Source organism: Furipterus horrens, unplaced genomic scaffold (assembly GCF_987537825.1).
Source record: "Furipterus horrens unplaced genomic scaffold, mFurHor1.1.pri manual_scaffold_11, whole genome shotgun sequence".
In the NCBI taxonomy this organism is placed as follows: Eukaryota; Metazoa; Chordata; class Mammalia; order Chiroptera; family Furipteridae; genus Furipterus; species Furipterus horrens.
Genome location: NW_028327181.1, coordinates 43,799,961 through 43,816,027, shown reverse-complemented (window position 1 = coordinate 43,816,027; position 16,067 = coordinate 43,799,961). Strand labels below are relative to the sequence as shown.

The 16,067-nt window shown below is 46.7% G+C and overlaps 1 protein-coding gene across 5 annotated transcripts in view; it reads left to right on the top strand.

Moving 5' to 3' along the window:
• Window positions 1–16,067, top strand: part of SPECC1 (sperm antigen with calponin homology and coiled-coil domains 1) — a 255,686-nt gene that overhangs the window by 146,974 nt on the left and 92,645 nt on the right. For all 5 annotated transcript variants that reach the window (XM_090292309.1, XM_090292303.1, XM_090292308.1 and 2 more), the window contains 3 exons: window positions 8,964–9,171; window positions 13,343–13,416; window positions 13,807–13,985. In XM_090292309.1, coding sequence (XP_090148435.1) covers window positions 8,964–9,171; window positions 13,343–13,416; window positions 13,807–13,985 — 461 coding nt within the window. The remainder of the gene's footprint in view (window positions 1–8,963; window positions 9,172–13,342; window positions 13,417–13,806; window positions 13,986–16,067) is intronic.

Here is a 16,067-nt window from a genome sequence, read left to right as displayed (position 1 = left end):
CTTGCTCTTCTCCTTCTGGCAGCCCTGTGATGTGAATGTTGGAATGTTGGAAGTTGTCTCAGAGGCTCCTTACACTGTCCTCAGTTATTTGATTCTTCTTTCTTCTTGCTGTACTGATGGGATGTCTTTTTCTTCTTTATGTTTCTAATCATTGATTTGATTCTTGGCTTCATCCACTCCACTGTTGATTACCTGTAAATTGTTCTTAATTTCAAGTAGTATATCCTTCATTTCTATCTGGATCTTTTTTATGCTGTTGAAGTACCCACTAAGTTCCTTGAGCATCCTGATATCCACTGTTTTGAACTCTGCATCTTCTAGATTGCTAATCTTCATTTTGTTTAGTTCCTTTTCTGAAGCTTTGTTCTGTTCTTTTTGGGGGACCATATTTCTTTTTCTCCTCATTTTGGGAGCCTCCCTGTGTTTGTTTCTGTGTATTAGGTAGAGCTGCTTTGACTCTGTGTCTTTGTTGCGTGGCTTAATGTAGTAGGTGTCCTGTAGGGTCCAGTGACACAGCCTCCCCTATCTCCTAAGTTGTGTACATACCCATGGTGCAGACTCCATGTGGGCTGAATACTCCCTCCTCTTGTAGATGAGTCTTAATTGCTGTCAGCAGGTCAGTGGGTGAGATTTACCCAGTCCAGACAGCTGGTAGGACTGGCTGTGACCCCTGGCCAGCAGCCATTCCCTCCAAGCATTGTGGGGGTGGTTGGGTGGTGCTCCAACATGGTTTGTAGCTGACCACTGGGTGCATGGGCTCTGGGGTTTCCCAGGTGGTCCAGGCCAAGGTCAGCCTCCATCTGTGTTCTGTCTGGGCCCCGTGGTGTAAGCCATGTAGTGGTGTGCAGGTGGCTGCTGCTGCTGGGCCTGGGGCCACTCGGTGAGAGGGCGGGGGCTGGGCTCCGCTGTTGCTGGTTGGAGCAGATTTTGGAAGGTCTGGAGCCTGCACGTAGCCCAGTCCTTCATATGGAAAAGCCTCTGTTACTAGCATGGGCGGGCCTCTAAGTTGGATGGGGTGGACCCTTAGCTAATTGTCCTGGCGGAGCTTACTGTGTGAACCAGATTGATGGAGATGCAGGTGTTTTGCTGCCACACTGTGACTGTGCGGGAGGGCTCAGGAAGAGTACCGTGGATGCTGTCTCGGTTCTCTCTGGGAGGAAATTGTCCCACAGCTCTCGCCCTGACGCCAGACACGTCAGTTCCTCCCCGTGTGCCACCGGTGCCCTCCCGGTGCGGGAGCCCAGAGGGAGTGCGTCTGAGTGAGTCTGTGTGCAGTGTGGGGAGACCTGAGGGTCCTGCCGTTTCTTCCACTGACCCAGCCCCCACTGGTTTTTTTTTTTAAGTATATTTTATTGATTATATTGTTACAATAGTTCCAGTTTTTTCCCCCTTGCTCCCCTCCGCCCAGCACCCCCCCTCCCCAACAATCCCCTCTCCAAGTCCATGCCCATGGGTCGTACATACAAGCTCTCCTGCCTCACCCTTTCATATATTCTTCTTCTTCTTTTTTAAAAATAATTAATTAATTAGTTAAATATTTTAACAATAAAAAATAACAATCCCTCCCTCTCAGACTTAAGACCCTTTACAATCTTATAAAGGACAATGGACAAAGGTCTCGCGCTCCTCTAGCTGCTTCAAGCTGGACATGGTCGTCGTCCTACCTACCCGTGGGTCAAGAAATCCCTAATAAGAGTGGGGGTGTGGAGGGGAGGGTGGTCTTCCCACAAGGGGAAGGATCGTGCAGACTCCAGGTTGGTTGGCTGTCTCTGGACAACGGCATGCTTGGTTTAACAGGCTGGCATCCTTGTTGTATTCTGGGGGCAACAGGGTTAAAGGACATCATTCAATCCGTAACCACTAGAGGACAAAAGACAGGTATTAATTTTTCAATGTCCCACATTAGGGAAAATAAGGGCTGCTTTGGAGGAAGGTATGCCAGGCACATCTCACCTGTCCAAAACCCTTGTGCCCATTATACTTAGTTTGGACTGAGGAAAATATTTTAGGTTTCCCCCCTCTCAGGCCTCTGGGCTCTTTCTGTCCAAGCCATTAGGATAGAAAAGAGAAACTAGTTTCAAAGTGAAGCCCACAGAACACCCCGTTCTTCACCAACCCAGCCACTTAGTTCAGCCAAACCATTGAGTCTCAGGAGGCAGCAATGCAGACAGGATTAAGTGAGGCCTATAGGTACAGACAATCACTCAGGTAATGAGATCGTAGGCTTATGCCCTTTGAAAACAGAAAACACATGTTAATTTATGTAACATAACCCACATACAAGTCTCTAAATCTGTAGGACTGTCTTATCAGAAAGACATCTAGTTGCAAGGCATTTGACATTCTTGCCTGTAAACATCTTTGATAATGCCACAGACATAGTTTAACTTTCAAATGAAAACAAATTTTAAATGAAAAGAAACTTTAAAGACGGTTAGTTGCACTACTTTATAGTCTACCACTGGGCATTGTGATCTTCTTTGAATCGTGATTTTTCTCCCTAAGATTACCCTCCTTGTCATTAAAGGGACTGCATTAAGTCCATTTTTAATTTATCCTGTTCATTTGCATAAACACAACAAGAGCAGCAAATGATCACTTATGATCTTTAGTTCTGCTTTGCAGGAACTTACGCAAGGAACATTTAGGGTGACCTTCAGTCTCCCCTTCAAGGCACAGAAGCAGATCCACATACCTGGCATTCAGCCTTGCCTGTAAACACCTGTCTTTTCCAGGTCGTCCTGGTTTTCCATTGTGCCTTAAGGTCCCTTCTAGCCATCTTTCAGGAAAACAACCTTCATTCCTTCCCTGGAAAGATTGCTATGGACCGCTCATCCATCCAAGGTACCAGGCCTTTTATCTCGTGGACTTTTATTACCTTTGAAAGTCAGTCCCAGTTGCTCAGGGCTTTTTGGTAACAACCAAAGCCCAAGCATGTCTCCTTTAGGCATGACATTCCATTCAAAGTCTTAGTTAAAAAAGAAAAAAAAAGCCTCTATTAACAACTGGTCTTATTAGTTTTATGCAAAGAAAGTTAGGTGATTACTTACTTCTTTAGAATGCCAAATTCTGGAGGGATCAGATAGGGAGAAAAATATACAGTGTGAAGGAAAATCCTTGTCCTTCTAATATTCACTGAACTTGCATTTCTATTCTTTATATTTTTTCCCCCCACTAAAAAATTTTGTTTGTTTTTCCATTACAGTTGTCTCACTCCCTTCCCCCTCTTGCCTCCCCGCACCCCGCCCCCCCCTCTTCCACACCCAGTCTCCACCCAGCTGTCCACATCCATGGGTCATCCATACATGCTCTCCGACCAGACCCCTCCCCTTCCCACCCCCTCTCTCCCTCCCATCTCCCCCCTCGTTACTGTTAGTTTATTCCTTGTTTACATACCTCTGGTTCAATCCCGCTCATTTGTTTGTGTTGTTCACCAGTCTCCTGCAACAGGTGACAGCATAAGGTAATTTTCTTTTGTTGCCTGGATTATTTCGCTAAGCATAATTCTCTCTAGTTCCAATCATGTTGTTGCAAATGGTAGAAGTTCCTTCTTTCTTTCAGTACTTATTCATTGTCATTTTCCCCCTTTGTACTCGTGTTCCTCTCTTTCTCTGTTTCTTCATTTTCTTAAAGCAGACCCTTTAGCATCTCTTGCAATGCTGGTTTGGTGGAGCTGTATTCTTTTAGCCTTCTTTTGTCTTGGAAACTCCTTATTTCACCTTCCATTTTGAATGAGAGCCTTGCTGGGTAGAGTATTCTTGGTTGTAGGCCTTTGTTTTTCATTGCTTGGAATATTTTTTGCCATTCCCTTTTGGCTTGTAGTGTTTCTGCTGAGAAATCTGATGATAGCCTTATTGGAGCTCCCTTGTATGTTATTAGTTGTTTCTCTCTTGCTGCTTTTAGGATTCTCTCTTTGTCTTTGAATGTTGGCATTTTAATTATGATGTGTCTTGAAGTGGGCCTCTTGGGGTTCATCTTCATTGGGACCCTCTGTGCTTCCTGGACTTGCATGATTCTTTCTCTCCTCATGTTAGGGAAGTTTTCTGTCATTAGTTCTTCAAAGAGGTTTTCTATCCCTTGCTCTTCTTCTTCTCCTTCCGGAATTCCTATGATACGGATATTATTACGTTTCATGCTGTCCTGCAGCTGTCTTAGAGCCTCTTCAGTCTTGTTCAGTCTTTTTTCATTTTGTTGCACTGTCTGTGAGTTTTTGTCTACATTGTCCTCCAGCTCGCTGATCCGATCTTCTGCTTCCTCTAGCCTGTTTTTAATTCCTTCTGCTGTGTTCTTCAATTCAGAGATCGTATTCTACATTTCCTCCTGGCTCTTATTGATAGCTTCCATGTCCTTTTTGATGCTGGTATAATTCTCAGTAAGTTCCTTATAGTTCTTCTGGAGTTCACTGTAGCTTTTCTGGAGTTCTTTGTAGTTTCCGCTGAGCTCATTGAGCTTCTCCATAATCCATGCTTTCACTTCCATATCTGATAGTTGGCTCCCCTCTATTTCATTTAGCACTCTTTCTGGGGACTCTACCTTTCCTTTCGATGGTGGGTTGTTTCTCTGTCTCCCCATTTTTGTGACTCCTATTGTTTGTTGGTGCTTCTTAGAATGATCTGCACTTCCTCGCCCCCACTGGTTTTTATAGACAAGTTATGGGACGGATCTTCCTGGCACTGGAACCCTGGGTGCGGTGGTCTGGTGTGGGGCTGGGGTCTCTCTCTCCTGGGGTATCCCTCCAATTTATATCCACCATAAATGGGTTTGGGACCAGCCGGTTCCATGTCTCTGCCCCTCCATCCCCCCTTCCCATCTGGATGGATGCGGTTTCTTTAATTCCTTAGTTGTCAGACTTCCGTACAGCTCAGTTTTCTGATGGGTCTGAGTGATGGTGGTTCTGTAATTTAGCTGTGATTTTTATGGTTGTGTGGGGAGAAGAGCCATGTTTAAGCCTTCATCTTCCTTCTTTCCATTTTAAATGATAGCCTTCCTGGGTAAAGCAGTCTTGTGGGTCCTTACTTTTCATCACTTTGAATATTTCGTGCCGGAACCGTCTGCCCTGAAAAGTTTCTGTTGAGAATTCTTTTCACAGTCTTATGGAAGCTCCCAGATAGGTGACTAACTGCCTTTCTCTTGCTGTTTTTATGAATCTCTCTTTTTCGCCCTGGCCAGTGTGGCTTGGTTGGTTGGAGCATCGTCCTGTACCTGAAAGGTTGCAGTTAATTCCGGTCGGGATGCACGCCTCGGTTCTGGGTTCACTCCCTGGGTCAGGCTTGTATGATTCGGGTCTGGGCGCATTAGGGAGGCAGCTGGTCGGTGCTTCTCTCACTTGTCAACGTTTTTCTCTCTCCCTTCCTGTCTCTAAAGGCAATGGGGGAAAAAAAAAAAGAATCTTCAGGTGAGGATTAAAAAAAAAAGAATCTCTCTTTTTAACCTTTGCCATTGTAATTATGGTGGGTCTTGGTGTGGGCCAAGACTGTGTCTTTTTCCTTCACCGGGTTAGGGAAGTTGTCAGGCATTTCTTCAAATAGGTTTTCAATTTCTTGCCCTCTCTTTTTTCCTTGTGGTACTCCTATGATGCAGGTATGGCCTAGGAGATCTCTTAAACTATCCTCACTTATTTTTTTTTCCTTTTCCTGTTTCAATTGGGTGTTTTCTGCTACCTTGTCTTCCAAACTGCTGATTCAGTGATCTACTTTATCTAACCTGCTATTGATTCCTTCTAGTGTATTATTATTTTAGATACAGTCTTCTTCATTTCTGCCTGGTTCTTTTTTAATGGTTTTTATGTTCTCTTTTATATTTGCTATCCCTTTACCTTGCTGAGCTCATCTGTTCTTCACCCAAGTTCCTTGTGCAGCTTTATAACCATTACTTTGAACTCTGTATCTGGTAGGTTGCTTGTCTCCATTTCATTCAGTTCTTTTTCTGGGGATTTCTTTTGTTCTTTCATTTGGGGCATGTTTCTCTGTCTCCTCATTCTGGCTGCCTCTCTGTAATTGTTTCCGTGTCTTGAGGTAGAGCTGCTATGCCTCCCATTCCTGGCATGAGGACTCATGTGGTAGGTGTCCTGTGGGGCCATGGCTCTGTCTGCTGGTCACCGGAGCCAGGTGCTCCAGGAGTGTCCCTTGTGTGGCTCCTAGAACCCCTGTGTTGTAATTGGGTCTTCATTGATGCTGGTGGGGCTGACCCTCGGGCTGGCTGACTGAGGACTGACCCTGGCCACAGTGTACGACGAGCTGCTGTGCTGGGCTGGCCCCCTGAGGTAGAACTCACCCCAGCAGGGTCTGGTGCCTGCCGAGGTCTCCCTTTGGCTGCGCCACTTGTGGGGCAGCGTGGGTCGTGCTCTGATGTGCTCTGCGTCCTGACACTGGGTGTGTTGGCTCTGGGGCCTCTAGGGAGGGATCCAGTGCAGGTCAGTGTCAGGTGCTGCCTGTGACCTGCCCTGGGCTACCTGTTTGGAGTCCAAAGCAGCACACGGTTTGTGGCTGCCTTGCTGGGCCTGGGTGTGCATGGGAGGGGCCAAGCTTCACACCAAGGTTGGCTTCCACCAGCACAGAACCTGGGGGCAGGTCAGCAAAAGACCCAGGCACCCCGAGATCCACGTCTGCCTGCTGGCTGCCTGTTAGCCTCAGTCACTGAAAGAGGCTTTGGCGGTATGTGAGTCACAGGAGACGTGTTCTCGGAGTCACCAGGTCGGGGCGAGTGGTGTTCACCGGACCGAAACAGATTCAAACTCAGTCAAAGTTTCAGGGTGCAGCAAGGCCAGCCTCCACCCACCTGGCGTCTGTGGGCTTTGATGGTGGGGCAGGGTCTCAGGGTGAGGCCAGAAGAGTTAATCAGGCCAAATAGACCAACATCTAGACCTGTAGAGGGCGGGTTCCCACAGGAAGGGCAGGCTGGGGGGGGAGGGCATGTGAGGGAACGTGGCCCCTGCCCTGGAGCCAAACAGCTCGGACTCTCCCTCCGAGAGCTGCCCAGGAGAGCCTGCGCCCAGGCCCCCCTGGCCACAGCCCCCTGAGTCTGCAGGGCAGGGCAGGGCAGGGCCACCCAGAGGTGGGAGGGTGGAGCTCCTGGACCTCCTGTTGGGGGGCAGTGCTGGTCAGGGCGTGAGGTGGGGGAGGGGGTACCCCTTCCCCCGCAGAGCTGCATGACTCAGTCTCTGACATCCCTCCGTGAAAATCTGCACCACAGACCAGGCAGCTCACGTCCACAGCGTGTGCGCTCAGCCTGGGTGTAGGGACTGGGGGTCAGGAAGGTGAGGCCCGTTAGTGCATTCCTATAGGCTGATGCTGTATGGAGGGGCCTGCCCAGCTCAGGAAAGATGTCGGCTGGGGGCCATGTGGGAGAGGGACTCAGCATTGGACCCTGGCGGCTGTCCCCTTCGCTCCCTCAGGCAGTTCTGGGATTTAAACTGTGGCTGTCAGGCTCCAGGCCCCACCCTTAGCCATTTTCAGGTACTTAGCTTTGAAACTTGTGACAGCAGCCCACAATGACATATTTTATGTTGCAGTACAGAGCCACACTGCTTTATAGCTGAAACCCAGTTTCAGGGAACAGTGTTCACACTTAGTGTAAGCAGTACTCTGGTTCTTTCCCACACCTGCACACGCCTATTCCCGCCGTCCTTCCCCTCCTTCCCTCCTGATTCTGTATTACAAGCTCCCGACTGAAAAGCGGTGCATTACTGCCGTCCACTGTTTGTTCATAAATCAGACATTCATTAGGGCCTCTTAGTGTCTGACACTGCAGGCGCTGGGGATGTAAATGTGAAGAAAGAATCGGGGTCCCTGCCCCCATAGAGCGTGCAGCCGGAAGGTTTTACACGTGAAACACAATTGGAGAAAACATTGTATATGGAAATCCCCCAAGTTTAGGAAGAAACCTATTTAGGTATCAAGACTACATTACTTGGTAAATATAAAACTATATAGTAACAGTAATTAAAAGACTATAGAAAAGGGGCTGTTCATAATAATGAAATAATCAGTATATTCAGACACTAGAATGCTATGCAGCATTTATAGTAAAGACCTAGAGTGACATGTATCAATATAGATACATTTCAAAAAGAAGTTACAAAGGCATAATCAGCATAGTGTAATACATGTAACCATGTAATATAATGCAGTATAATACAGTACACTGCAAAAACGTAATATAACATCATTTGTGTAAAAATGTTCTGTATAAAAACCATTCAAGGGATGCCTACACACCAGTTTTGGGGTAATACATATTACTCTCTAGAGGAGTGGGAGGGAAGCTGAAGTTTTAACAAATCTTGTTAAAGTAAAAAATTTACCAAATCTGGCAAAATTTAACCGCTGTTAAGTCTGTATGGGTGTATGGTTATTTCATCACTTTTGGCACTTTTCTGTACTTTTTAAATGTTTAATGATTAAAAATTGAAGGGTCAGATGAATTTCTGTGCTGCGCCACTTCTCTGTGTGGCGAGTACATGTTCCTGTGTTATATGCCTTCAGCTGGTGTTTCCTATGACATTAATGTTACATTCCTCTTTTTAAAAAGCCACTGTAGTAGCAAGTACTTTGTGGTTAAAGAGATTTGGGGTTTGTAGGGGATGCCAGGTCTCAGGGGTGTTGTTCCTGGCCTACCAGCAGGCGGCGCTGCTCCATTGCAGATAGAGGCAAGGCAGCCGCCCGGCGCCGCGCCTCCCAGTGGGTGCAGTTTTACCCAGGTGCCTGAGAGAAGGATAGTTAGTAGGCGCAGCTTTCTTTATGCTGGTAGGAAGGGGCACAGAGTCCACCCATTTGTCCTTTTACATATATCACATATCTGTGAGTATTTACAGCCTTGGCTGTGTCTGAGGGTAAGACTACAGCAACGAAGACGCTCTGGTATGTACCCAGAGCTTCCTTTGCTGTTGGGTTGATGACCCCAATGCTGATGTGTGAGGCCCTTTTTCCTGTTAAATTGACCAGGGAACCTTCCTTTTATTCTAGGTGGAAAAGGATTATTCTTACTTGAAGGAGATATGTGATCATCAAGCAGAACAGCTGAGCAGAACCAGCCTGAAACTGCAAGAGAAAGCATCCGAGAGTGATGCAGAGATTAAAGACATGAAGGAAACCATATTTGAGTTGGAAGATCAGGTGGAACAGCATCGAGCTGTCAAGTTACATAATAATCAACTCATCAGTGAGCTAGAAAGTAAGTGAAATCGAGCCATGGCGAAACGCGGATCAGGTGTGACTAGGATACGGAGGAAACCAGTACAGTGGGTAGTGCAAGAATGTTTATGAAAAGTTTCTTTTGAGTGTTCTGTAATGTCCTCGGAAGAACGGCAATTAAGAAAGGCAGAATCATTAATCTCTTAGAGTTGAAAACTGGGTGATGTCGAAGAAAAGGTTGAATGTGAGTCAACAGTGTTAGGTGATTGTAAAAAAACCAAATCCATTTCGGAGTGTTAGGTACACTGTGCCTGAACCACACTGTGGGTCGCACTTGTCCTCATTTTGGGTCTGATGGATAAAAAGATGAGGGACAGACTGATTCGAACAGTGTGTGCTCTTGGTATTGGGGAGAAAACAGTTTCAGCATGTGTCCCATTGATGGGAGGACATCAGACAAGGTCAAAGGTGGCCACCTTGTTACTGAAGAGGCACCGAAAGATGGCTTCTTTACAAAGCATTGTTTGCTTTGAATAGGGACAGGCAGGTTTCAGCAGGCGGTTAAACATTGTCTGCTTTGTCCAAATGAGTCTTATCAAGTGATCTCATCTAGTGTGTTTTGCTTTTGTAACAAAAGAATGAACACACAGAGCATAGTTGGTGACCTACAGAGTTCCCCAACCTGCACAGTTCAGACGGATTGTTCATGGAATCCATGTTTGTGAGCCCACCTGCTTGCCAGAATTTATTTGTAGCCTCAGAATCAGTCCTCTCGACCCCCTGAATGTCTTTCACAGACCTGTGCAGAGTGGTGGAGACTCTGAGTCTCCCCAGGTGCCTTCCCAGCTCGGGTGGAGCTCTGACGCTCGCCTTCCTGTTTCAGGGGCCTGCTGTACGCAGGTGGCCTTTTCATGGTTTATTTAGTGCCATGTGTTTTGCAGTCCTGTGCTCTGTGTGGGTGACTTTACTGTTTAAAATGGACCCACGTGCAGAAAGGCTGTAGCGTGCCTTGTGTAGAAGGTAGGTAGGTTAGGTCAGCTTTGTTCAAGCACAGGTTCCAGCGCTGTTGATCAGAGCTAACAGGTCAGCCAGTGTTGACTACAGCCACCAGGGAAAGGCAGCGGAAGCTCCCCGGTGCGCCTCTGAGGCTGCTCCAGAGAGCGCTCCACTCAGCTCTGCGGTGTGTGGCAAAGCCGTGGGAAAGCGGCGCGCTTGTGTTGTCACGTGATGACAGCCGATGGAAAAACAAAGCGCAGTGGACAGCACTGGTGGTCTCATCTAGTGTGTTTTGTGAAGCCAAATTTACAGTCACGTTTCCCAGGACCAGGAAGGTGTTAAACTCTTCTCGGCTCCTGCCGGCAGAGGCCACATAGCTGGTGAGGAAAGTTAAAAACTTGTAGGTGAGGCCTGCTCTGGAGATCAGGAGGCTATGGGGGGAAAAATGTTCTTTTAATCTTCACCTGACGATATATCCATTGTTTTCGTTTGTTTGTTTGTTTTTTGAGAGGGAGAGGGAGAGAGACATTGATGTGTGACAGAGAAACATCAATCAATTGCCTCCCGTACATGCTCCAGCTGGGGATTGAACCTGTAACCTTTTGGCGTACCGGACAACTCTAATCACCTGAGCCCCTGGCCAGGGCTGGAAAGGTTTTTTAAATACCTGTTGACTGTCTTGCAGGAAAAGGGTTATGTGGGCAAGCAGGTTTCCAGCATTGATGGGATTGTCACCGGACAGGGACCAAGCCAGGCGGGTCTGCCTAGGGCCGCCCTGTACTGTGTGGGGTCTTGACTTCGTGCAGGAAAGATTTCACAGCATGAGTCCAGGTGATTCTGAGAGTGTGTTTACTAAAGCTGGGACAGTGAGGCAAGGAAGGACTTAGGGTAGAAGCAGCAGCAGGAGAGCCCGGGCGGCGGTCTGCTTCGGCTCCGTAGAAACGTTAGGAAAGGAGTGAGCCAAGGCGGGGCTGCCGTTAGCTCACCGGGAAGTCAGGGGAAAGGGGGCCTTGGAGACAGGACCAGGGGGTGAGCCTGGGACGAGCTGCCACTGCCCGCTGCTCCCCTGGCCGCAGGTCTCCTCGGGACCCTTAGAGTCCAGGAGGAAGTACACAGTTCAGGCCCGAGAAGGGGCGGGGCATGCTCCAGAGCGAGCCCACAGCAGGTCTTTGTCTTGAGGGTTTTTATTTTTCTTCTGTGGGTGAGAATCTTAGGGGAGGGTTTCTGCAGAACACCCATCAGCGTTCCAGGTGTGTCTTTAATATGCTGATGCATCAACGTGAGCATAGAGGGGAGTTTGGGATTATTTTCTGGTCAGCTTTACTGCTTTACATTTAATTTGGGGCTATCCAGCTTTTAATGGGGTTTTTGTTATTTGTTCCCTTGACTTTGTCCGTCCTTGGGCTAGGCTGGCATAAATGGCATTACCTGGGTCTCTGTCCTCTGTGTCCCAGACCAGGGAGATTTAAGCATGTGTTCTCTGGTCAGGGAGCAGAGGTAGGAACCATTCCCTCTCAGGTGTCCTTGGTTAGGGGAGGAAAGGTCTTACAATTCACCAGCTGTCTGTACGTTGTTCAAATTGATTGGCCTTGTTTAATTTCCTTGTCTCAGTTTCCCCATTCCACTTGCCCAGGGATTTTCCTAGCTGCTTACCCTCTGTCACAGAAGGGTTTTGTTTGTTTGTTTTTACAAGGACGCTCGCGAGCAAACCTATTGTATAAAACACAAATAGCATTTTGTTTGTCAAAAATGTGACCAAAGACTCACGGTACCTAACCCTTATTTTCTGTAGGAACACTAGTTTAATATTCACTAACTCAGTATAGATGGCAACTTCGTGTAGTTAACAAATGACGAGCATTGACTGTGTATGCTTCACCTTGGTTGTCGGGGTTTTAGGCTTCGTTCGATGTGGTAGGCGGTGCAGCTAGAGGACATCAGCCTTCAGTTTCGGTGTCGTTCAGACTGCTGGAGGCAGTCGTGCTTGAGAACACGACAAGAAGCCCGGCCACCACCGCCAGTGGGCGGTGTATTTACAGACACAGCCCTGTACTTGAAAAGTATCAAGTCAAAGAAGAGAAGTCCAGTTTTGTTTGTTTTTCTTTTAATGATATACTGCTGTTGAGAATTTGGTTGTTTTGTCTCCAGATCCTTAAAAATCAGCACAGACACACCAAGAAAGAAGCATATAATTAATGTCCAGAACAGATGTCAGGCCCACTCCCTGCACTTGTATCACAACATATCCAAGATGGAAAATAACACAGAGCGTGCATCTGCAAGAAACTTTTAACTTCTGTCAGGGATAGTAAGGTATTATTAAGATGTCTCTTAACTAGGAGGCCCAGGGACACAGATCCAGCCGAGGATAATCACTCCTCCCCATAAGATCCTTGAAGGAAACGGACAGAAAAATAAAAGATTAAGGAGCATTTTCTCATTCTGCAGCATTGACCCCAACACAAATTTGCAGGCCCCGCATGCTGAATTAGAGCTGCTGGTGTAAGAACTAACCCTATGGGTTTTTGCTTTTTTTTTTTCCCCCTGAAGCTTCTCTGATAATTCTGATTCATACAGACAACAGCTGCTCTGAAGTGCACCATGAAGAAGCACTGAAGAATTTTAGCTAGGTAGAGGACATGGTCAGATTTGCATTGAAATGCCATATAGCAGCGTGGAGAGAACTGGAGGCATTCTCAGTGAGGGAGCCGTTCAAGTGCGCACCCACATTCCCTCTGCCCTTGGAGACTCGTGTGACTCCAAGGGGAACTGCGATTAAGAACTGCAACTCCAGAAATGGGTCTAAAAGCCACCATAGTAATAACCAGTCGTATCCTCTGTTACACAGAAGCCTCACAGCAATAAAGGACATTCAGGATGACGTGTACAAATGTCAGGGGGCCGAGAGTAAGTGTGTAAGTGTGAGTAGCTCTTCAGGTCTCTTCCCAAAGTGCTCCACGGTTGTACAGCCTGTCATCTGAGGGCAGAACCGCATTGAAACACCACTTGTTTTTCAGTTCATCCCATTTTCTATTTTAGAAGAACCTCCTGCTTCTGGCTCCCAGTTTTGAGGGTTCTGAGAATGGAATTCGTAGTAGAATAGATGGATTTTAAAGTCTGGTGCCAAATCCAGAGCTACTCCTTTGCTGCCTAGCTTATCTTCGCCCAATAGTCTTGCAGCTTTTCCAACTCCTGTCTGACTTCTTTATTTCTAGGCAATGTGACGAAGCTGGAGGAACAGAAAGCAGACCTGGAGAGGCAGCTGAAGACTCTGACTAAGCAGATAAAGGTGAGGTGTGGTTACAGCAAGGGACAGACCCCTTCTCCAACATTTACTAGAAATATTCCTCTCTTAAGTTGGAAAACCTTTGAAAAATACCCTGGTTACTCTCTCTAGCCTGTTTTCTCATAGTACGTTTGCATGGCATGGGCCCAGGTTAATGTTGGCAGGAAGTAAAGCTCCAGCAGCCGTTGAGTTTCGGGATGGAGAACCCGGATAACATGAAGTGTGGTTCCGCCTGTGCCCTTCCCCGGTAGTGGGGTACCATCAAAGCAGTGCCCCCCTGAGGACAGCCCAGCCTGTCTTGCTCAGTGTGGGGCACAGGGTCCCTGGAGCCCCTGCCAGGGGCCAGCCCTGGCGGCTGGGCGCCTGATGCAGTGTGGACTCTGGCGTTTTCAGGAGGAAACCGAGGAGTGGAGGCGGTTCCAGGCAGACCTGCAGACTGCGGTGGTGGTGGCCAACGACATCAAGTGTGAGGCCCAGCAGGAGCTGCGCACTGTGAAGCGGAGGCTGCTGGAGGAAGAGGAGAAGAATGCGAGGCTGCAGAAGGAGCTGGGGGACGTGCAGGGCCACAGCAGGTTGGTCACAGGTGGAGCCGTGGCTTTGTGCCTTGGCGAGCCTGAGGGCTCCCGCAGAGTGCTTGGCTTCTCACTTAACCACCGTGCACGGCCTTCCATGACGCTTTCATGTGTCTGTGCTGGAGTTTTCCTCTCTTCTTGTCTCCCTCTACCACTACTGCCACTGCACAACTACGGATACTCCATCTAGTGCTGGTCACTGCCATGCTCTGGCCTAAGGTGATTAGAAAACTCTTCACTTGTGTAGGTACGAAAGCTCTGGCCAAGTATCTCCTGGACTGAAAGAATAAAAGTCTTGTCTATGATGCTCCTTAAACCTCAGTTTCTATTAGTGCAGGGAAGCGCACACATCAGCAGGCAGCAGCAACACCTTTCACAGGTCACTCTTGTGCAATGAGGGAGTTGCCACCAGATAAAGGATTGTTCCTCCCCTCCCAACGACGAGCTTCCTCATTGGCAGTGTCTGTGGGCTGCCCTGGAGAGCCTGGGAAATGACCCACTGTGTTAACACGTTGTGTACCGGGGAATTTAAATGCCTTTTAGAAATGACGAGAATTCTCGCCACCCATATGCAAAGTGTTAAAAAGGATAAGCGTGGAAAACATACATCTGGCTAATACGTGACTTTACCCTCTGTTCATTTGTTTAAAACTTTTATTTATTTATTAGAGAAGAAGGGAGGGAGAAAGAGAAGGGAGAGAAACATTGATCGATATGAGAAAAAAACATTGATTGGTTGTCTCTTCTATGCACCCCATCCGGGGACTGAACCCACAACCCAAGCATGTGCCCTGACCAGGAATCGAGCTGGCAACCTTTGACTTCGCAGGACAACACCCAATCAACTGAGCCACACTGGTTCTTAAGGGAAGGAAGTCGCACAGTCTGTAGCCCCAAAAAGCTTTCTTATCAGTGAAGTTTCAGAAGGAGTATTCCTAAAGTGATCTCAAAGTTAATTATTATTTAAACTTTTAATGATTTGCAAACAAAATTGTAAATAATTATTTTAGGCTCTAAATAATGCAGTGTTATATATTCCCAATCAGGAATAAATACCCTTAACTTTGAGATTCTTGGAGGTTAGGAAATGATTTTGAATTTTCAGATGTCTCGCAAATGTAGCATTTATAAACCAAATTTAGTAGGTCTGAATGCTGATTATACAGTTTGCTCTTTTTACATGTTTTTCGGGATCAGGAACATTGTTCATTGGCTAGATTCTGAGCCTTTGGATTTGATGTATTATGTATGAATTTCATGACAATGGAAACAATAGATTTTTTAGAATTCTGTTTCGATTCTTTTGCCAAACTTGATTCAATCAATTCCTCATTCTTTTGTTTATGACTTTTATATAAAGGAGCCTCTCAGGAAAGGTTAAGATGTGTGGCTGACTCCACAGTTCACTCTTGAAAACCAAGATTATTATTTTATAGTCACATCTATACCCTCTGGTCACCACAGTGTGTGAATTTTAAGTTAAGGGTGAAGGAGAACAGATTTCATAGTGTTTTGCTATTGAAATGTTCGTGAAGTCATTCTGGTTTTCTTTTGTGTGTTTTTTTTTTTGGTCTGTTTTGCTTTTGTATTGTGTTTTTGGTAGAGGAACCAAATCATAGATTGCGTTACTTCATTATATGTTATTTTAAAGATAAATGGTAAAAGATAAGCCTTGAGTTTGTTTTATCGTATGAGATGCTGCACTTCTGACAGTTCTGTGCTACAGGCCTGGTTACACCACTTGAACCCGGATATCATAGGAAATCTCTGTATGCGTCTTGACAATTTAGGGCCCCCTACGCTAAATGCTATGTCTTCAAACTTAGTGTAACTTTTTAAAAAAGATTTTATTTATTTTTAGAGAGAGGGAAAGGAAAGGAGAAAGAAAGGGAGAGAAACATCAGTGTGTAGTTGTCTCTTGCACACCCCCAACTGGGGACCTAGCCTGCAACCCAGGCATGTGTCCTGACTGTGAATCGAACCAGTGACCCTTTTGTTTGCAGACCGGCACTTAATCCACTGAGCCACACCAGCCAGGGCTCACCCTTTTTTTTTTTTTTAACACAATGTGTTTCTCTTTTG